General features: G+C 39.2%; 1 protein-coding gene across 17 annotated transcripts in view; it reads left to right on the top strand.

Annotated features, from left to right (window-relative positions):
• The window catches only part of mycbp2 (MYC binding protein 2), a 59,491-nt gene that overhangs the window by 36,229 nt on the left and 1,217 nt on the right, over positions 1–22,045 (top strand). For 5 of the 17 annotated variants that reach the window (XM_046845638.1, XM_046845640.1, XM_046845635.1 and 2 more), the window contains 35 exons: positions 34–150; positions 705–845; positions 2,618–2,692; positions 3,378–3,602; positions 4,413–4,545; positions 4,753–4,875; positions 8,586–8,750; positions 9,565–9,663; positions 10,074–11,693; positions 11,804–11,973; positions 12,091–12,335; positions 12,465–12,632; positions 12,745–12,902; positions 13,087–13,286; positions 13,580–13,726; positions 13,842–14,005; positions 14,084–14,240; positions 14,497–14,721; positions 14,811–14,876; positions 15,125–15,364; positions 15,479–15,568; positions 15,670–15,750; positions 16,213–16,479; positions 16,604–16,887; positions 16,997–17,093; positions 17,181–17,300; positions 17,506–17,607; positions 17,753–17,881; positions 19,291–19,423; positions 19,504–19,607; positions 19,710–19,898; positions 19,989–20,096; positions 20,206–20,415; positions 20,820–20,927; positions 21,876–22,041. In XM_046845638.1, the coding sequence (XP_046701594.1) occupies positions 34–150; positions 705–845; positions 2,618–2,692; positions 3,378–3,602; positions 4,413–4,545; positions 4,753–4,875; positions 8,586–8,750; positions 9,565–9,663; positions 10,074–11,693; positions 11,804–11,973; positions 12,091–12,335; positions 12,465–12,632; positions 12,745–12,902; positions 13,087–13,286; positions 13,580–13,726; positions 13,842–14,005; positions 14,084–14,240; positions 14,497–14,721; positions 14,811–14,876; positions 15,125–15,364; positions 15,479–15,568; positions 15,670–15,750; positions 16,213–16,479; positions 16,604–16,887; positions 16,997–17,093; positions 17,181–17,300; positions 17,506–17,607; positions 17,753–17,881; positions 19,291–19,423; positions 19,504–19,607; positions 19,710–19,898; positions 19,989–20,096; positions 20,206–20,415; positions 20,820–20,927; positions 21,876–22,041 (6,826 nt within the window). The remainder of the gene's footprint in view (positions 1–33; positions 151–704; positions 846–2,617; positions 2,693–3,377; positions 3,603–4,412; positions 4,546–4,752; positions 4,876–8,585; positions 8,751–9,564; positions 9,664–10,073; positions 11,694–11,803; positions 11,974–12,090; positions 12,336–12,464; positions 12,633–12,744; positions 12,903–13,086; positions 13,287–13,579; positions 13,727–13,841; positions 14,006–14,083; positions 14,241–14,496; positions 14,722–14,810; positions 14,877–15,124; positions 15,365–15,478; positions 15,569–15,669; positions 15,751–16,212; positions 16,480–16,603; positions 16,888–16,996; positions 17,094–17,180; positions 17,301–17,505; positions 17,608–17,752; positions 17,882–19,290; positions 19,424–19,503; positions 19,608–19,709; positions 19,899–19,988; positions 20,097–20,205; positions 20,416–20,819; positions 20,928–21,875; positions 22,042–22,045) is intronic. The other 12 variants (XM_046845636.1, XM_046845637.1, XM_046845642.1 and 9 more) reach the window with 12 other exon arrangements.

Raw genomic sequence — 22,045 nt, 5'->3', positions numbered from 1 at the left:
CTCCCCGTCTCTCTCCCTGTCTGCTCCTCTCAGGTGCGCAAATTTATCGCCAAGGACAGCGCAGGGCTGCGTGTGCGTAGTCACCCCTCTCTGCAGAGCGAACAAATAGGCATAGTCCAAGTCAATGGCACCATCACTTTCATTGACGAGGTAAATCACTTTAGATGAGGGACACACATAATCTATATGTAATGTTTTCAAGTGCTATCATTTTTATTTCATCTTCTTGAAATTCTTTTAATAAAGTGAACAGTGACTGTAATTCATTTATGGCTCCTTTTATCTTAAATCACATAGTTTTAAGCATATTGAAATCATTGCTGCAGCTTAAAGCTTACATATTTTAATTTGGATAAAAACATTTCTTTGCATTTCCTTTGCTTCATACATGCAAAAGACTTTCAGGCTGCAGGTTTATCAGTAGATTTACCCATTATTACATTTACTTTAGATTTGGGGGTTCACCCTTGATAGACAGTACTTTAACAGAATACAACTGCATTTGCAATACGGCTGCAAATGTTCCAAATTCATATTCATAGTAAATTTACGTAGACATCCCTTGAAGAATAGTGTGCACACAGAAAATTCAGAATCTTTCTATCGCATCGAGCGCTCACATTTTGCAGCCTCTGAGGATCATGCAGTGACCTTTTAGCAGTTACAGGAAGGCATGGCTCTGCTCTGTTGCTTGTTTCCCATAGATCCACAATGATGATGGTGTGTGGCTCAGACTGAATGATGAGACTGTAAAGAAGTATGTTCCCAACATGAATGGGTACACTGAAGCCTGGTGCCTCTCTTTTAACCAGCATCTGGGCAGAAATCTCCTGCTCCCTGTTGATGTAAGTATAGGCCTCCGGTTTGTAGAACTGCAGGCCATTTATCTGACACTGACACTGGAAGTTATGCTTTATAGCCTTCAAGGTTAGACCACTGTGTCAGTGTTTTCAGAGATTTGTCTCGGCTATAAGTGCATCCAGTAACCTAATGCCGAAAAGCACTGAATGGTGATTACTCTGAGACCAGATAAATAATTTATTGCATATTTGTTCCAGTGGTTTAACATTAAAGCCTTGCTGTGGGCCTGTAATGGTCAGGATTTTGTCAAAGGGGAGAGAAGCTGAAAGCTCTGTTCGAAGGTCATTAGTTGTGTATGGTGATGTAAAGCTTGTTGGTTTATTTCTGGGATTTTGATCCTGTTTAAATCTGTCTGTGTCTTTTGCAAATAATGATGTTTCCTATGGCTGGATAAATTGTTTTTGGCCTACTATAAAAGAAACTGTAAATATCCCAAGGTAAAATCCCTTCCAAATTTCCTCACAAATGCTGGTAAATATTTCACCATATTCTCTGGGAAAAGAGGTTTTTGTCATCTCCTGAAAATACCAAAAATGTACTTTTAAAATATATTTTAAGATATTATGTGTTCAGATAGTTGGAAGTAGACATCCCACCATTCCAACATATCTAAAGCATTGATATTTTAAAGTCTATTTGGTAGCAAATCTTAGAGGTAATCACAAGCATACTGCACTTTCTTTTAACTTGCAGCAACAATCCTTGCTACATTGCAATGATTTATCTTCTTTGGAATTGGGTCAAATTTGAGCCAAACCATCTTAAATGCAAAGAAAATCACAATAGTACTACAGAAATGATTGGTTGCTAAGATGAACATATTTCTTGGTTTTCTTTTGAAACCATTTAAGTCATTACCATTAAAAAAAGGTATGAAAATAACATTGACGTCAATAATTTGGTTAATGAAAAATTTGTCTGTCAAAATTATGATACTGATATAGCCAAAAAAAAAGGATATTTACATCTTCCTCAATTGTTATATAGGCACTATTTTTGCAAAAACTGTGAAAAAATAATGAGACACTAGAGGGAGCTAAATTCTTGGGTTGTGAGCAGTGTTTGAGTACACTTACATTGTGTTATAGGACTATACATGTGTATAGCATTGATCTGTAAGATTCTCATATCTGATGCCGCTTCTCATGTAAGTTATACATGATTGTGTACGTAAAAGGGTCCTTGGATGAACAAGGATGCAAACTGTTTAATTGGAACCATAGCGATTCTGATGTATGTAATCGATTAATGGGCTTTTTAGCTCATATCTGTATACTGGTTGGGTTAACCTTAAAAACAAAATTAATAATTAGGACTCTAGCTTGGTTGCTGAGATGTGCTAAAAAGCCCGTATCATCATAAAGTTGGCTTTCTGCCATGAAAAAAATCAGCAGTCAGAAACTTGCTTTGCCAGACAATATGCAGGCATTCTAAAGGACATTTGCTCATGGATTGGAGGAACTTTATTGGAAACAGCATGACACACCACTTATTTTTTTAAGATTTAAAAAAAAAAAGTTTTAAAACATTTATCTTCTTAACATTGCTTTGTATGAAATTGTATGACGCTTCAGTTTCAGATGAAACACCTATAGCTTAAACGGTGTGATACAGGGAAATTAGGGAAACAAATCGATTAAATCTTCGTCGGAAACACGCTAGCTTCTTTCTAAAAAGTAAACCCATGCTGTCAGCACCTTTTCTGATTTAAACATATCCCGACCATGATTTGATCTTCTCACAATTTGTTGCTTAGAATACCTTTAGTGCTAGCCAAGGAGTCAGGGATATCGACTTTTTGTCTTGGACGACCTTATCTTGTTTCCCTCAGGTAAGTTGTTAAAAGAAGGGGACATATCTGTATGGCTTTGCTGCTTTTTTGCTTCACACCAGTTTTTGTGTGTCTTTTGTTTGTCCTCTCAAACTCTTGTTTTTTTTACAGTTAATGTGCCATCCCAAAGATGCATGATTATTATTGTGAATTATGTGTTTTAGGAAGATGCAACATAATGTACATGGTAAAATACAGGCAATTTTAAATAAATGTTATGTCTGATTTTTTTATTGTTTGTTTTTTGCATTTACATGACCGTTTCATTACAAATTCACATTTTGGTTTGCATTTCAATTCTATTTTAATATTTCACAAGCGATTGGCATGATTTAATTTAGTTTAATTGGTCTTACGTATGATAAGGAGCTTATCAGCATGCTTACCCTACACTCCCACTCTCTAGTATGCCAAAGTCATTTTGTGTGCATATTGTTGTCATTCATTTATTTAAAGAATGCATTTTTTGTAACATCAGACTTTTACATTAGTACAAATACGTATAAATTATATTTTGTTGCATATATGGTCATGGGTAGACCCAAGTTATAGTGCATTAAATGTAACTGATATGGCTCCTGCCTAAATGCTGACACTGCAATGAGCTCCATTTTAAGTGCAGTAATGTTAATGTACCTGTTGCTTTTGTGCTTCAGACATTGACTTATCACCTTTGGTTTTGCAGGAGGCCAGGCCCCAGTCAGATGAGTGTATAAGGGAGACCAATGGCCGCTCCTCCCATGAAGCCCCTATGCGCAGTGTGGGCAGGGCTGGCCTGGGTGGCGGACCAGGTCTTTATAAGGTAGTGAAGACGGGACCCTCGGGTCACAACATCAGAAGCTGCCCAAACCTTAGAGGTATCCCCATTGGGATGTTAGTACTGGGGAACAAAGTCAAGGCTGTAGGCGAGGTATGGACTCCCACCTGTGTTCTTTTGGCTGCTAGTAAATCACTACGTTGCCAGATTTCTTGCCTTATTTCCAGTGCTGCGGTTACTGTAATTGCAGTTTCTTTTTCTTCTTCGTGTCCTTTAAAATTGCAGTGTGTCATTTCCTTTCCAAAAAACAATACATTATTAGCTCCTGGTGTGGATGTGTGATCATTCTTTGTATGTTGAAATTCTAGCACATAAAATTATAAGTAAAACCTGCATGGCTTCAGCTTTTGCTCCTGCTCTGAATCAATTACATTCCTGCACAACCATTTGGAATGCTTAGTAAATAACATGTAACAACACATGGACTTATTACTTCTATTAAGCAAAAAATATATATATATTGCAATGTGAAGTTAATAAACCAAAAGGCTAAAGTCATTTCTAGAATGAAGACCTCTGGCCACTTGAAGTATTCCTTTCCTTAGCTCATTTAAAAGTTCTCCATCGTTTACCATCGAGGTGATTGTGCCTCTTCCGGCTCAGTCTTTCTAAAGAGTGTGGTGTGTCATGCTGTCCTAGAGTTCCCCTCTTCATATTTTAGTGACTACTGTGCATTTATCACTGCTGCCCCCGGCGTTCGCTACCATAGTCACATGCCGAACAGGACAGTGTGCTCTGTGTTGAATAATATAATAAAGTGATTGGCACATCAGCTCCTTTAACATTTACTGCCAGTGTAATCATGACCCACTTTATTATAAACCGCTATCTACAACAATTTGTGAAACGGCCAGTGCTCTAACCTTGTGTGTGATGAGATAAATAATGTTGTTTGTTTATCAGGTGGTTAACCCAGAGGGAACATGGGTACAGCTGGATAAGAACAGTGTAGTCGAGTTCTGCGAGAGCGATGAGGGAGAAGCCTGGTCCCTAGCAAGAGACAGAGGAGGAAACCAATATCTGCGCCATGATGAAGGTAAAACCACACCCACAAAACCATCATTGACAAATAAGATTCTATGTATTTTTGTCCATGGTGTAGTAGCTTTCAGAACAAGTCAACCTGGACAGGCACTAGACATACTAATACTAATAATATGTAATATCCTGATAAGAATGCTATTTGTCATTTGCCAAGCTGATGAAATGTATGTCATTTCTGACTTCATATTTCCTCCAACAGAACAAGCTGTACTAGAACATAGTGCTCAGACTCCTCCCCCAAGCCCCTTCTCGGTGCAGGCCTTTAGCAGATCTATGGGCAGTGGAGCACAAGGCTTTGATTATGGCATCTCCAACAACAAAGGTGAGCATAGATGACTTTGAATGCAAGAAAAACCTAGTTCAGTAGAGAACACACTGTCACATATGATATAGACAAAGCAGCATTGTTTAAACCCACTGTGTGTTACTTGTAACCATTCGCCATCGTTGTCTTTTTATAGAACATTACGTTGCAGGATTTGTACATAGTTTAAATCCCGTACACTATAATCACACATTGGGCCTCATTTATTAAGCTGCATACAAATATTTTGGCTTCTTTGTAAATGATATTTGTAGACCATTTCTTTTTACAAAGAATTGTAGCATTTATGAAAATCAATTCTTAGTTAAATAAATTTTTAGTATCCAATACATCGTTCTGAATTTACATATACGGAGGTTCCTTAATCTAAGACCTAACGACAGTTTGTTTACTGATTTTATAAATTTACTCACAAATTTAATAATGTTTACAGAACTAGCAATTCAGTTAGGACAAACTAAATGGCACTCTATAAAAGGAAAAGCCTGTGGAAGATGATGCTCTACAATAAATCAGTTGCATTAATGTAAGATTTAGTGCACACGTGTAATCGGGTTTTTATTTGTTTTCTTGTCTGAAGTTTTGTCAGCACATTTACATTTTCTGAGTTGTGAATGTGTTTGCCAATTTATGGGAAGTCAGAAGAAAATGAGCATTTTAAAGATTTTGTAACTTTGAAATAGACTTTGATTTAAACTATGGTAACATTTGCACAATACTTTACACAAAAGGCTGATAAGTGAGGCCAAAAAATGTATTTAACAAAACTCCATTTCAGGTTTTATGAATCTATATTTATCTAAACATTGTACATCTTTTGTATCTTCTTTTTTTTCCATCTGTTATTGCATATCACTGGGAACAATACTACGTTTCATCAAAGTTGTACACATCAGTAATATGGGCAATTGTATGTTTTAGTGTTTCTCTTGCATGTACCTATTTAGTAATTAGTAACATATTTCATTATAAATGGTTTTGGTTACTTTTTTCATTTTTGATCAGCTATGGTACTAGAAATCTGTTGCCTTTGATTAAAAATACCCCAATTCCATAAAAGTTGGGATGCTGTGTAAAATGTTAATAAAAATTGAATTCTCTGATTTACAAATCTCATAAACCCATTTTCTATTTACAACAGAACACAGAAAATTGTAACGTGCAACAAGAATTTTTTTCTTTTTTTTAATGGTTGAAACACATCCCATATACATTTAGGATCTAAGAAGACCAGTTGCTTTTGTTTTGGGAGAGGAATGTTGTACCAGTGGTGTCTTAATATAGGATTCCAGCTGCTCAACACACTTGGGTCTTCTTTGTCGTATTTTTTGTTTCATGATGCACCAGACTCTTTTTCTCAGAAGAAATTTTTCTTTAATAAATGCAGTATGCAGTTTAACACTGTCCTGCTGAAATATGCATGGCCTACCTTGAAAAAGACATTGTCTACATTGAATCTTCCAAAAAAAAACAGTTTAAAGACATTTAATATGAATTTTTGCGCAATTGCTTGAATTCAAGTATGTAAACATATACTGTATCTTAAACTTCAGCAGAAAAACAGGTAAATAATTTACATGGGCGTGAGCAGCGACAGGGCATTCCCTGTTATTTTGGGGAAAATGTTTCAGATATCTTATTTTTGTGAAAATGTATGTTTTTATTTATTGTTTTATTTAATTCAGCCAAACTAATGTTGTGTAACATTATTTTGCAGTTGTCCCACAATTTGTAAATACGTTTTTTTGCGCAGATTGGTGAACCTCTGTCCATCTTTATTTCTGAGAGACTCTGCCTCTCTTTTGATACCAACCATGTTACTGACCTGTTGTCAGTTAATCTAATTAGTTGCAAAATGTTCCTTATAAACCTGCTCTAGCTGTTTCTTTTTAGTAACACTTACTTTTTCAGAATTTTGTTGCCCCGTCCCAACTTAAGACGTGTTGTGCCATCGAATTCAGAAATGAATACCGTAATTTCTGGACTATAAAGCGCACCCATATATAAGCCGCACTCACTGAATTTTACAAATATTTTTATTTTTTAAATAAATAAGCCGCACCTGTCTATAAGGTGTCTACACTAATATATTTTTTCACAGGCTTTAACGAAAGACACGTTACACACGGTGTAACGGGTGAAATATGTTGCGCTTCCATTAGGAGCATAGCGGTATTTTGGGAATAGCCTGCCAGAAGCGAGCTCTCCCTTCAACCTGACCGAACGCGTTACAACGGTTTGTATCTAAACAGTAGCCGACCAAGAAAGTCATTGTTCACTGTCTTCCTCCTTCCTTTCACAACTATTTCTCTCGGGAGTTTATCTTTTGGCATCGTCGTGCGTTTAAAAATCACCCGATGGAAGTTTTTCTCTCGATGCCGTGCAGCTCAGAACACAGGTGAGGTGCGTTTTTTTTTTTTTCGTTTCCGTTCGGAAATTTAATTGGTCTAATGTTATGGGGTTCAGTTTTTTGGCTTGAAGTTTGTGAAACCGGGAAAAACCCAGGAAATCCCTAAATTTGCCGCTTCGTTGTTTAAGCCGCAGGGTTCAGAACGTGGGAAAAATGTAGCGGCTTATAGTCTGAAAAATACGGTATTTCTTTTCTTAAAGTGGTACATTTCTTCGGGTTAAACATTTGATATGTTTTCTTTGTTCGATTGTGAATAAAATATGGGTTTATGAGATTTCCAAATCAATCATTTGTATTTTAATTTGCATGTCACACAGCGCCCCAACTTTTTTGTAACTGTGATTGTATATGTTGTGTCAGAGGGAAGATATTTTCTCTATTTTTTTTTCTTTTTCTTTTTTCTTTTCTTTTTTTTAAACAAGGCCCTAAATTATTGTTTACTTCCTTGTTTAGACACCGCCGTTGAGTTTTACTCACTATTAGATATTACTATTTTTTGTATTTTGTACCATAGCTCCACTTACACACTGTGGTGCCACATTCATCTGTATTATGGGGGAAGTTTAGATTCATTAATACATTCATTGCCTTATCTTTTCTTTCTGCATGCTTACATGTTTATTGTGTGTCATGGCCAAGATCAGTAACAAAAAATGTTGTTCTTGTATGCATGGAAAAGATTCTATGTGCTGCACACTTAGTGCATCTGGACCCACCAAAATGTGTCCCACTTTTGAGGACTTGGGTTAAAGCCTGAATCCTGCTGTGCTTTCTTCATTCACTGCTGCTGAGTAATACATCCATACACCTTTGCTGAGCGGCATGGTGTTTTATGGACCCTTCATCACTACCTTATGCACATTCATAGTTACACTTCATGGAGAGATTTGTGTCAGCCAAAAATAATCTAGGCAATGTCTGTGGTAACACACTTTATAAGTGCTCCTTAAAATCTTCCAACCATAATGAAACCAACCAGTGTAAATCAACAATGGTTTGTGCTTAAGCTGGGAGTGATGAAAGAACAGCCAAGGCAATGTTGCCAAAGCCAGCACCTTACCTATGGCTCAATACACAATACCTTAACCAACGTAGGTGCACATTTTAAAAAAATAAATAAAAAATTCCCGACTTACTGTCCCCAGAGCTTCTACCTGTTCCCCCCGTGATTCATCTAATCCACTGACACCCCTTTTGTACTGCCAGTAAATGTGCCTTTGTGGGGCATTGGTCTTTGCATTTTCTATGCTTCCAGTCGTAAAAAGCTATAGTATTCCCATTGTCTTCCACGTTACAGGTGACCGCCTGAGTGCCATACTGAATTCCATTCAGTCTGGGCCTTTCCTCCCAGCTCCCTCCATATTTGAGCAAGCCGCCAAACCTCCCTCTTCCCTTGTCCACAGCCCTTTTGTATTTGGACAGTCCCTTTCCCAGCAGCCTCAGCCACAACCACAGCTTCTAAGTAAGTCTGGCCCTCTGTTTGACAGTGGTGGTGCTTGCTTGCACAGATGCACAGGGCTTTATTTTTTTATTTTTTGTCATTAAAATATTTCTGTTTTTCCTAAAATGTCTGTGTTCCTCTCAAGCTTAGGCTCCTTGCTTCTTTGCTTCTTTTCCATCATACTCACTTGCTGTGTATTCCAATAAGCATCTTTTTTTTTTTTTTTTTTTTTGCTTCTTGTCCAATAGCCATTTTAACTCTAGCAATTCATGCCCAAACACTTCTATTTTTTTGCTCCCTATATGCAGTCTTTCTCACCTCATCTATATGTAATATTTAATTTTATTTATCTATTTATTTGGTTCATATCTTTTATTTTCCTCATTCACAAAATATCCTAAAGTCAAATTTGAAAGGGCAAAACTGCACTAAAATACTCTAGTTTAGTTTAAAGAAATATGCCACTATTGAGTGCCAGAGTGAATTTATTTTATTATTTATTTATCTGCCATGTGAATGTGTGTTTGCAGTCATCCAGAGCTCTTTGCAAAGCTAGTGTTTGTGTAGTCCAGGGATCAGATTCCAGACCTTTCATTAGTTGCTGCTTTTTACTTTTTCTCTCCAGTGGCTATATTCTTTCTCTCCCTGAGTACATGCCTCTTTTTTCTTTTCCTGCTTTTTTCTGACCTCTCTCTCTCTTTTTCTCTCTCTCTCTCTCTCTCACACACATATACACACTTTCTCATTTCACCCCCTGATCCATCTTTCCTTCTCTGATGTTTTCTTTGGTTCAAATCTTGTTGCTTACTCTCCTTGCAACTGTTTTCCGCTGTAGATGCTTCATCACGCAGCCTTGCTTCAAGTGAGCGTGTGCACAAAAGCAGTGTGGCTGGGCCTGGCACAGCTCTCTCATCTCTTGCTCTCAGACAAAAGGGTGGGTAATGCATGCCTCCTTCTAGGAGCACCCGGAGACTTACCACTGAGACGGGCTTCGTCTCATCCACTGCTTGATGATCTAGATGTAGTTTCCGTGTTGGTATGGATTGGAACATGTAGTGCGTAGGTTGCTTTAGATTGACTACAGAACTTGGCACAATGAAATCTGGCTGTGCAAACTGGAAGTCTACGGTTTCAGTGGTTTCTTTGTCATGTTTTTTGTGCATCACAACATGTATAATTTACCCTTCTCCATTTCTGCTTTTCTTTATCACTTTTAATTTTCAGGCATTGTATTAGTATGTAATGTGTTTTTTTCCTGTTTCTATACAGTTTAATTTTAGAACTCTTGAACTCTTTGTGAGAGGCTCATGAATTGATTAATTGTTAATTTGTTATGACATTTAGGTGAGAGAGGAAACGTGACAGCTCGATCAATGTCTCCAGCAAGCAAGCATCACCAAGAAGGTCGCATAATCAAAGCTGACAGCCGCTCTAACCGCACCCCTGATCAGGGCAAAATCAAGACCATTGACAGCCTGTCTGCCAGCGAGGCTCTTATCCTCAAATCAGACACAGGCAAATTACGCTCCGACTCTCACAGCCGTTCTCATTCACCAAACCACAACACCCTACAGGCCCTAAAAGCTGATGGGAAAAGCTCGAGTCTCCGGTCTGAGTCTCCAAATACAGGTTCACGATCTTCCTCACCCAAACAAAAGACCGTCATCTCAGGGAGATCAAGTCCCTCCAGCAGCAGTTCCCCACGCTCCTCCTCTCCACAAGATAAGAACCTGCCAATAAAAGTCTGTCCCTCCTCAAAGGCTCATCTAGATCCTCCTCGTGAGAGATCCAAATCTGACTCCTATACCCTGGACCCTGATGTCTTGAGAAAGAAAAAAATACCTCTGACAGAGCCACTGAGAGGCAGATCAACTTCTCCCAAACAGAAACATCTGCTAAAAGAGGCTAAAGTGGGGAGCAACAATTTTGAAAACGGTTCCCCATCTCCTCATGTTGTCCAGGAGAACCTTCACAGTGAAGTATTAGAAGTATGCTCTTCTAGTGCCCTGCTGTCCAGCGATGAAGCCAATGATGAAAATGCCGAATTGCTTAATGCCGAAGAGGGCTCGTCCAAAGTACATTTCAGCATTGGAAAGGCTCCGGTCAAGGAGGAATTGGAAAGCCGCTCCTCACCGAAAGTCAGCCGCAAGACTTCAAGCAGGCATGTGCGGCCCAAAAAGGACAAGTCGGGGCCTCTCTTTAAGGGTGAGAATGTCCGCCAAGCTGAGCCTGCCAAGCAGGCCATGTCACCTTCTGTGGCTGAATGTGCTCGTGCTGTTTTTGCAGCCTTCCTGTGGCATGAGGGCATTGTTCATGATGCTATGGCCTGCTCCTCCTTCCTGAAGTTTAACCCTGAACTGACCAAAGAGCATGCTCCCATTCGCAACTCGCTCAGCTGCCAGCAGAGCCTTGATGAAAAAGAAAGCAAGCTGAAAAACCGTCATTCACTTGAGATCTCCTCTGCACTTAACATGTTTAACATCTCACCTCATGGCCCTGATATCTCCAAGATGGGCAGCATCAATAAAAACAAGGTTCTCTCCATGCTTAAAGAGCCACCCTTACCTGAGAAATGTGAAGATGGAAAAGGTGAGCAGGCCTCTTTTGAAGTAACAAGCCACTCCACATTGAGGTCAAAATCTCTCCTGCCCCTCACTCTCCAACACCTTGTAGCTTTTTGGGAGGACATCTCTATGGCAACTATCAAAGCTGCCACACAGAATATGATCTTCCCCAGCCCTGGTTCTAGTGCTATCCTTAAAAAGAAGGAGAGTGAGAAAGACAGCAAGAAGGCCAAGAAGGAGAAGAAAAAGAAGGAAAAGGCAGAGGTTCGCCCAAGAGGGAACCTTTTTGGGGAAATGGCACAGCTGGCCATGGGAGGTCCGGAAAAAGACACAATCTGTGAACTATGTGGAGAATCTCATCCCTACCCTGTTACATACCACATGAGGCAAGCCCACCCAGGTACATGGATGATATTTTATTGTAATTTTTTTTCTCGGCTCTGTTTAATGCGCAGCTGTTAGAAAAATTTAATGGGGATGTAATTTAGTGTTTTGTCCTATTTTCTTTAGGCTGTGGGCGTTATGCTGGAGGACAAGGCTATAATAGCATTGGCCACTTCTGTGGGGGATGGGCAGGGAATTGTGGAGATGGCGGCATAGGAGGGAGCACCTGGTATCTGGTTTGTGACCGCTGTAGAGAGAAGTACCTGAGAGAGAAACAAACTGCAGCTAGAGAGAAGGTTGAACTTCATTTTTTTGCAGTCTGTTTTCTTTCTCATATACTCATTTGTTTTCTTGTTTTTAATTGCTATCAATAAAACAATTACCTTGTTGTGTGTTTTTTTTGTATGAATCAGGTGAAGCAGTCCAGGAAGAAGCCTTTGCAAGTGAAAACTCCTCGAGCGCTTCCCACTATGGAGGCACACCAGGTGATCCGTGCCAATGCCCTGTTCCTGTTATCCCTGAGCAGTGCTGCCGAGCCAAACCTGCTATGCCATCACCCACCGAAACCCTTCCACACACACCTACCTAGCCTGAAGGAGGGAGTTTCTGAAGAGCTGCCAAATAAAATTGGCTGCCTCTATCTACAGACCCTGGCTCGGTAAATCAAATAGATTCAGATTTTTTTTTCTTTCTGTGCCCCTTACATTTAATATACTTAAAAACAACTTTGATAATGTCAAAGTCGCTCCACAGATGTATTATAACATCTAACATGCCTCTGTTTCAGTCAACACACAGAGAATTATGGAGGCTATCAGGATGAAAACCTGTTCCAGGATGAGATGCGCTACCTGAGATCGACATCAGTCCCAGCTCCTTATATCTCTGTCACGCCTGATGCTTGTCCTAATGTCTTTGAGGAACCGGAAAGTAACATGAAGTCCATGCCCCCTAGGTAACGGCACCTTTCTTTTTCACTACTGCTTATCTAAAATTCTGCCAGTATATTAGCAGAACTGTTAGCAGAGAGGAAAGATGTTTAAATCATGGATGTGATATTTTGGTAGCCTGGAGACAAGCCCCATCACAGACAGTGACACAGCCAAACGGACCGTATTCCAACGCTCTTACTCCGTGGTCGCTTCTGAGTATGACAAACAACATTCGTCTTCTCCAGCCCGAGTGAAGGCAGTGCCCAGGCGGAGGGTACACAGCGGGGATGCAGGTACTCTTACTGTTTATTCCAATGTCATTAGGTGTTTTGTTAAAGTTTTCTAGAGTTCTAGATATAATCTATAATCACCTTTTTTGTTTCAATACATTTACAGATCTCTGCATTCTGTCTTTCAATCAATTCTATATTCAATCTTGATGCGAAAGATGTTACATGTAGTTTTGTTTTTTTATAGAAGTGGGCTCCTCTCTCCTGAGACACCCTTCTCCCGAACTATCACGGCTGATCTCAGCACATGGCTCCTTAAGCAAAGGGGAAAGGAATTTCCAGTGGCCTGTCCTGGCCTTTGTCATACAGCACCATGATTTAGAAGGTCTTGAGGTGGCCATGAGGCATGCTCTGCGCAAATCAGCTTGCAGAGTGTTTGCTATGGAGGTTAGCCATAATTAGTTGGATATGTAGCTAAAATATACGGTGAATAAAGAAAGTCTGCACTCTCCTGTTAAAATAGCAGGCTTCTAAATCAAGATAAATCATATCAGATCTTTTTTCATATTTAATAAGGTCAAACATCTAAGTGGTTTTAATATAGCACTCACTCTTTTATAGTACTCAAGCCCAAAGATGAATTATGATCTGGCATGATTTTATTATGTTTTTAACAGATGATGTAACGTTAACAGTATATGGAATTAAATAGAATTCATATCAAAGTGTTTCCTCATTAGGCATTCAACTGGCTGCTATGCAACGTGATTCAAACCACCTCTTTACATGATATCCTCTGGCATTTTGTGGCTTCTTTAACTCCATCTCCATGTGAGCCTGAGGAGGAGGAAGAGGATGAAAGCAAAGCCAATAAAGACACTGTGGAGGTCAGGCTGCACCGCACAAATTTTCTTAACTCCATGCAATTCACTTGCACTTTGGTTTTTCCAGTTGAGAATAAAATTTGACTACTGTATGAATGCCACCTGTTTTGTTTCACAGCAGGAGAAAGATTTGGGCGTGTGTGAACATCCTCTCTCTGACATTGTCATCGCCGGAGAGGCAGCTCACCCTCTCCCCCACACCTTCCACAGACTTCTCCAGACTATCTCTGACCTGATGATGTCTCTACCTGGGGGAAGTTCCCTTCAACAAATGGCTCTCAGGTAAATGAGTCACCGCAATATACTGTTACACAGGCAGCGATCTGTTATCCGTGTCTAAAATTCTGAAACTTCATGTAGGTGCTGGAGTCTTAAATTTAAACAGTCAGACCACCAGTTTCTGCACCAGAGTAATGTGTTTCATCACATCAACAACATTCTGTCCAAGTCGGATGATGGAGACAGCGAAGAGAGCTTTAACATCAGCGTGCAGTCTGGATATGAAGCCATCAGTCAGGTAGTAATAAAACATTATTTTTATTGTTTTCAGTAATATTCATGCACATTCAGGCTCTTGAATTTCTTGAAGTTCTGCTTTAGGCATTTCTGTAGAAGTGTATTTATTGTCATACACGACGTAATACCGTCAGGGTTTTCTCTGTATTATATAATATATGAAATTTTTACATTGTCAACACAATGATAAATCTGATAATAATCCAGTAATAAATCTAACACTGTTTACATTTAGTAACATATTTCCCTTGATGCAGGAGCTGTGTGTGGTAACCTGTTTGAAGGACTTGACCAGTGTGATGGATATAAAAACATCCAGCCGACCAGCCATGATCGGCAGCCTGACAGATGGTTCTACAGAGACATTCTGGGAATCAGGGGATGAAGACAAGAACAAGACAAAGAGCATCACTCTTAGCTGTGTGAAAGGGATCAATGCTACTTATGTTTCCGTGCATGTGGACAACTCCCGTGACATTGGAGTAAGTTGGGACTGTATAGCATTGATAGTTATTATATATAGATAATTCCTTTTTCAGTTAAAATTTATATATTTTTTCATATATTTTAGAACAAAGTCACGTCAATTACAGTTCTCTGTGGAAGGGCAGTGGAAGACCTCTGCAGAATCAAACAGGTAAATCTGAAATTGTCCCGCACTTCAGAAACCTTGGTAATATTTGTGCAAAAATCTTAACAGAAAGAAATCTTTTAAATGACTTCCTCCAAGGTCATGGACTATATATCTAATACCGTGACTGAAAAGTTAACCATGGCAATTGCCTCGTATTGTTACTGACAGCAGAGCTTCATATGACTGTCAGATTGATATTTGATATTTGATTTGAAGTTTTTTTTTATTTATTGTTATCTTTGTTCTGCCAGATTGACCTGGACTCAAGGCACATGGGCTGGGTGACCAGCGAGCTACCTGGTGGGGACCACCATGTGATCAAGATTGAGATGAAGGGTCCAGAGAACACACTGAGGGTGAGGCAGGTTAAGGTGCTTGGCTGGAAGGATGGTGAGACGATCAAGATAGCAGGTCAAATCTCAGCTAGTGTGGCTCAGCAGAAGAACTGTGAAGCAGAAACTCTGCGTGTATTCCGTCTCATCACCTCACAGGTTAGTGAGATTGTGTTGAGATAATATTGTGTGGCTACATGAATGTGTCAAAACAATCTGCATTTTAAAATGGAGCTGTGATTTAATACCATGGATGATGATGATGATGTGTAGGTGTTTGGAAAGCTCATTTGTGGGGATGCAGAGCCTACTCCAGAGCAGGAAGAGAAGAACCTGCTGTCATCTCCAGAGGGTGAAGACAAGGTAAGCATCAAAGTTTGCCATGATCATACACAGTAGGCATAAGATTTAGTTAATGAAACACAAAGATTGCATTTGTTAACGATTTTCAATTCCACCCATAGGCTCCATCTGATGCTGATTTAAAGGAGCACATGGTTGGGATCATATTCAGTAGGAGCAAGCTCACCAATTTGCAGAAACAGGTATGTTATGTTGTTGTATGTTGTTCACTGCTTCATTTTTATACTGCTTATTTTTGCTTTCCAGCTGTATACAATTTTCTATACGGTGTACTCAAGGTACACAAACAGGATATTGACAATTTTTTTTGTTAGAAAACCAATCACCCCAATATTTGTATAAAGTCTTCCTGCAGCTTAGCGCAAGAATAAATTCTGGTTGGACTAATCAGAATTTTTTGATTGCATACAGTGGTAATGCATGCTTAAATTCATCTGCGAAATGGATTTCTGCATTTTATTTTACAAACCCAGAGAGCAATCTTATGCAATCTAATGAAATAAATGCCTCATGTTTGTAACGCATCACACTGGTACAATTGGTTGGTTGGTGTTAGATACATTCCACAATGGCATCTTTTGTGAAATTGTCTTTATTCAATTTTTTATTTTTTTTTTTTCCTCTCCATTTTCCGTTGCCCTTAGGTATGTGCACACATTGTACAGGCGATACGCATGGAGGCTACACGTGTTCGTGAGGAATGGGAGCATGCTATCTCTAGTAAGGAGAATGCCAATTCGCAGCCCAGCGACGATGACGCATCCTCAGATGCCTACTGTTTTGAATTGCTCTCGATGGTCCTAGCCTTGAGTGGCTCCAATGTAGGCAGACAGTACTTGGCCCAGCAACTCACCCTGCTACAGGATCTGTTCTCCCTACTCCATACTGCCTCACCACGTGTCCAAAGACAGGTGTGTGTGTGTGTGTGAGTGTGTGTGTGAGCAGTGTGTAGTATATGCTTTTGTGTTTTTCCATCAAAGCTTTGAAGTATAGTGTGGCTTGCCTCCGGACTAATCGTTGCCTCTGATCACCCAGGTGACTTCACTGCTCAGACGTGTCCTTCCTGAGGTGACTCCTGTGCGCTTGGCCAGTGTAATCGGTGTGAAGTCTTTGCCACCAGCAGATATAAGTGACATCATCCACTCAACAGAGAAGGGTGACTGGAACAAGCTGGGGATTCTGGACATGTTCCTAGGATGCATTGCTAAAGCCCTTACAGTACAGCTCAAGGCCAAGGGCACCACCATTGCAGGCATAGCAGGCATGGCAGCAGCCAAAGGAGTCACAACAGTTACGTTGCCCATGATTTTTAACTCAAGGTGAGCTTGAACTGGTAAACCTAAACAAATTAAAATAAAAAAAATTCATGCATGCATGATTCATGCATTAGTAAGTTACATGTACCTTTTTTTTTCTGTTTGTGAGTAGCTACATCCGGCGTGGTGAGAGTCACTGGTGGATGAAGGGTTCAACACCACCTCAGATTTCTGAAATTATCATTAAACTGGTTAAAGACATGGCTGCTGTAAGAACTCCGTAAAATAGTTTTGTCTCAATTCCAGTCTGTGTATTGGTTTCTGTGTGCTGATTAATCACACCTTATCCTCCCTAGGGTCACCTCTCAGATGCTTGGTCCAGAGTAACTAAGAACGCCATTGCTGAGACCATTATAGCTCTCACTAAGATGGAGGAGGAGCACCGCTCACCAGTGCGCTGCATTGCAACCACACGGGTATGACTAAGCCTTTCATTATTCAGCGAAAACAGGTCATCTAAGTCACTACATCACAAACCAGGTCACTGAGTCATCATGCTTGAGCTTAAAGAAGCACTCTGGAAAACATTTCCAAAACAATAGGTTACTATTGTACTACTATGTGCTTATTTTATATAATAGAGCAAAGCAGTAAATATCAAATATACTTGTTTCGGCACAGCTCTGGCTGGCTCTTGCCTCTCTGTGTGTGCTGGATCAAGACCATGTGGACCGGCTCTCCTCAGGTCGTTGGATGGGCAAAGATGGCCAGCAGAAACAGATGGTAAAGCATATCGGTTTTTTTTTGTTTGTTTGTTTGTTTGTTTGTTTTTTAACCAACATGCTTAGATGCAATAAAGATTTAAAGAAAAGAAAAAAAAACATCCTTCTTACTGATATAGTTTCGCATTTCCTTTTTTTCCCCACAGCCTATGTGTGACAACCATGACGATGGTGAGACTGCAGCTATCATCCTTTGTAATGTGTGTGGAAACCTGTGCACTGACTGTGATCGGTTCCTTCATCTGCATCGCCGTACCCGCTCTCACCAGAGACAGGTAGACTATCGTTTACATAAACTAAGGAGAAAAATAAGAAGCTTTAAATCTACAAAATTGTTTCTAATTAAGACCAATTGTATAGGATTTCATGCAGAAGACAACTGATTAATCAGTCTTTTTTTTTTATAGTCCTCTTCGTAATTTAATTAAGTAAAAGAATGTGGATTATCTTCATTTTAAATCCTGAAACATTTTAAGAAAAGGTAAAATACACCTGCAGTCAGGTTAACTGCTAAATTAGTTTTGCGTTTATTGCTAGTATTGCTAGTTTATTCTTCATATTAGTCATAACAAGTTTGGCTAGAAATGCATTGCTCTGAGTCTCAAATAGTAAGCAGCAAAATCCCGATTTGACAAGCAAAAATAATGCTGGGGAGTACATTCAGTCTGATAAGTCGTGTATTCTGAGATGACATTTCTGACAATACATCGTTATATTTGTTTATGACCTACAGAGTCTTGACTTCTCTATTACAGAGATTAGAAAATGACAAATTTGAATTATAGACCGATTATATCTCACATTCAAAAGTTTTTTTTTTTTTTTATTAAATAATGTATTAGTAAATGTTTCACCAATGGTTTAGAACTAAACACTATTCCCAAAGAACCTGTTTTCAAAAATACAACTTTTATGTGTATTAGGCCAACAGTAAAGCACTTGGGATTTAATAGGAAAATGACACTATCACAGAAATTATACTCTGAAAGCCACTTTTGTATTTTTGAATTGCAGATGCATATAATAAAGTCAATTGCAAGATACAAACTGATATTGTTGTAAAGAAACTTTTTGCCAGCAAGTGAACATCATCCAAAGGCTAAATTATATCAACATTATCTTGTTACCTAAATAGTTACACTGGGCATGTATTAAACACTGAGTGCATAATATCACTGTTTGAATACAATGTAACTTTCTTCCTGGAAAATCCAGATGTTTCCCCACTGGCCATAATTGTTTTTTTGTGTTTAAATTGTTGTTTTTTTTAATCATTTTCTTATATTTGAATCTGATGTTTTAAATGCTCAATATCGTGCTTCCATAGATTTAGAAGTATGTTTTTTCTTCAAGGTAAATGTATTATATATACGTCACAGTAAAAACAACTATTTATGTAAGTAAATTGTGAAGTTAGTCACTTGTTTTTTGCAGCAAAATTAGGGAAAGTTTTCTACACAATTTATGTGTAGATACTTAATAAACTAGAAACATGAAGCAATGTTGTCTCTTAATCATTCAAGTATTTACAGTTGTATTAGATATTCATTATATTACCTTCGTTTGATAGGAAAGACTTGCCACTTACATCAGTGGTTATTTGTTCATATTTTATTGCAGTTGTACTTCGTAATAGCTTCCATGGCACTTGGCACTTTTAAGACAATGCTTGACTTGTTTGCAGGTGTTTAAGGAAGAAGAGGAAGCCATTAAGGTTGACCTCCATGAAGGCTGTGGAAGAACCAAACTCTTCTGGCTTATGGCACTGGCTGACTCGAAGACCATGAAGGCTATGGTGGAGTTCAGAGAGCACACAGGTATCCTCTTGTTACATGGCAATGAAAATTTTCCTTTGGTCCATTCTTGTGGCCATTGTTGAAAATGTTTTATCTTTTAGGTAAACCTTCTTCAAGCAGTTCAGATGCCTGCCGCTTCTGTGGCACCAGGAATGGCACCGAGTTGTCTGCAGTGGGGAGCGTGTGCTCAGACCCAGACTGTCAGGTAAGAATCCCAGCACTCTCTCACAATATAATGAATTCACTTTGGTGTGCTAATGTTTCTGTCAAATGCATGACCACCATTCTTCTCTGTTTGTATGTGTAGGAGTATGCAAAGCTGGCTTGCAGTAAGACTCATGTGTGTGGTCACCCTTGTGGCGGAGTAAAGAACGAGGAACTGTGTTTGCCCTGCCTGCATGGCTGTGACAAGAGCACTGGCTGTCTGAAACAGGACGCTGATGACATGTGCATGATCTGTTTCACTGAGGCTCTGTCTGCAGCTCCTGCCATCCAGGTATTTACAGGACAAGGTCTTAGTTCAGTCTCTGTATTAAAAAGTGGACACTAGGTATCATCTGTCTCTCCTTCTCTTTCTTATTCTCAGCTGGATTGCAGCCATGTGTTCCATCTTCAGTGTACACGCAGAGTCCTGGAAAACCGCTGGCTGGGGCCCAGGATAACTTTTGGCTTTATGTCCTGTCCCATCTGTAAGGTATGTAATCAAATCAAGCTGAGTGCCATGGACCGCACGAGAGCGAATTCTCTAAATTATTCATTCGCAAAACGTATGGTTGATGTCATGGCTTGTTTTCTTTTCTCAGAACAAAATTAACCATTCTGTGATCAAAGATCTGCTGGATCCAATTAAAGAGCTCTATGAAGATGTGAGAAGAAAAGCGTTAATGAGACTGGAATATGAAGGGCTGCACAAGAGCGAGGCTATCACCATGCCCGGGGCGCGCTTTTACAACGACCCTGCTGCATTCGCTATGAATAGATATGCTTACTATGTTTGCTACAAGTGCAAAAAGGTTGGCTTCATAAGATCTGCTTTGTTGTTTACACTCTAAAGGGAATGTTTTAATGAAAATCTTTTTTTTGATGTTTCATTGTAGTCAACGAACGGATATTTAACTCGCTAACAAAATGCAGTTTGCAGACGTTGAAAAAGTATAATGAAGTATCTTCTTATATACCTTATACCTTATTTTTTGTATTAGAAAGCAGAATAATTTTGTGAGCCAAAACAGGTGTGAGATGCAGCAAAACGGATTGTTGTATTTTAGTAAGGCCAGGTGTGCTGAAATTAAATTTAATATCAGAATGGCATCTGTTCAAGTTATTATTTTTTAGTGTGGAAAACCACCATGATTGGCTCAAAATGTGACCTGTTAATTTTGAGATTTTATTATTATAATTATTTTTTTTTTTGCAGGCTTATTTTGGTGGAGAGGCCCGCTGTGATGCAGAGGCAGGACAGGGGGATGACTATGACCCCAGTGAGCTTATCTGTGGTGCATGCTCAGATGTGTCCAGGGCACAGGCAAGTAAAAAAAAAAAAAAAAGAATAATGTGTTGTGAAAATTTTCATATAATTATATATTTATATACACACACACACACACACACACACACACACACACACACACACACACAGGGCATGCCTAACTTTATGGTGACTGATCAGGCAGAACATTGTGACCACCTGGCTATAATTGTGTTGGTCTTCCTTTTGCTGGCAAAACAGTCCTGACCTGTCGAGCATTAACAGCATTAACTTCTTCGGTAATTTGAGCTACAGCAGCTCATCTGTTAGATCAGACCAAATGAGCCAGTCTTTGCTCCCCATGTGCATCAATGAGCCTTGGCCACTCATGACCCTGTCACCGGTTCACCACTGTTCCTTTCTTGGACCACTTTTGATAGATACTGACTATTGCAGTTTGGGAACAGCCCACAAGAGCTGCAGTTTTGGAGATGCTCTGACCCAGTCATCCAGCCATCACAATTTGGCTCTGGTCAAACTCCCAAAAATCACTTTTCCTGCTTCTAACACAATTTCAGGACAAAATGTTCACATGCTTACATCTCACCTACTAATATGTGCTATGATGAATAGATAATTAGGTGTTCTTCACTTCACGGCTCATTATGTTATGCCTGATCTGTGTATATTTATATTATAGTGTGTGTACAGTGCAGTGAAAAATATTTTATTTTTCATATTTGTTACACTTGAATAATTCAGATCAAGGTCATTTTAATATTACACAAAGATAATCAGAATAAATTCCAAATGCCGTTTATGAATGATGTCATTTATTAAAGGAATAAAGCTGTCTAACGCTCTTAAATAAATGTGATTAACCAAATTTTTTGGAAAACTGAATTACATTATACTGGCCACACCCATGCATTTTTCTTTTTTCAGGGAGGGCAAATAGCAGCTGTGAAAGAAACATATTTCTTAATTTTCTTTTAACTTTTGCAGATGTGCTCCAAACATGGAACAGACTTTCTTGAGTACAAATGCCGTTACTGCTGTTCTGTCGCTGTGTTTTTCTGCTTCGGGACCACACACTTCTGCAATGCTTGTCATGATGACTTTCAGAGAATGACCAGTATCCCTAAAGAAGAGCTGCCTCATTGTCCTGCTGGTAA

The sequence above is a fragment of the Silurus meridionalis genome, chromosome 3 (assembly GCF_014805685.1).
Source record: "Silurus meridionalis isolate SWU-2019-XX chromosome 3, ASM1480568v1, whole genome shotgun sequence".
Classification (NCBI taxonomy): domain Eukaryota; kingdom Metazoa; phylum Chordata; class Actinopteri; order Siluriformes; family Siluridae; genus Silurus; species Silurus meridionalis.
The sequence above is the reverse complement of the archived record's forward strand: the minus strand, read 5'-3'. Positions and strand labels throughout refer to the sequence as shown.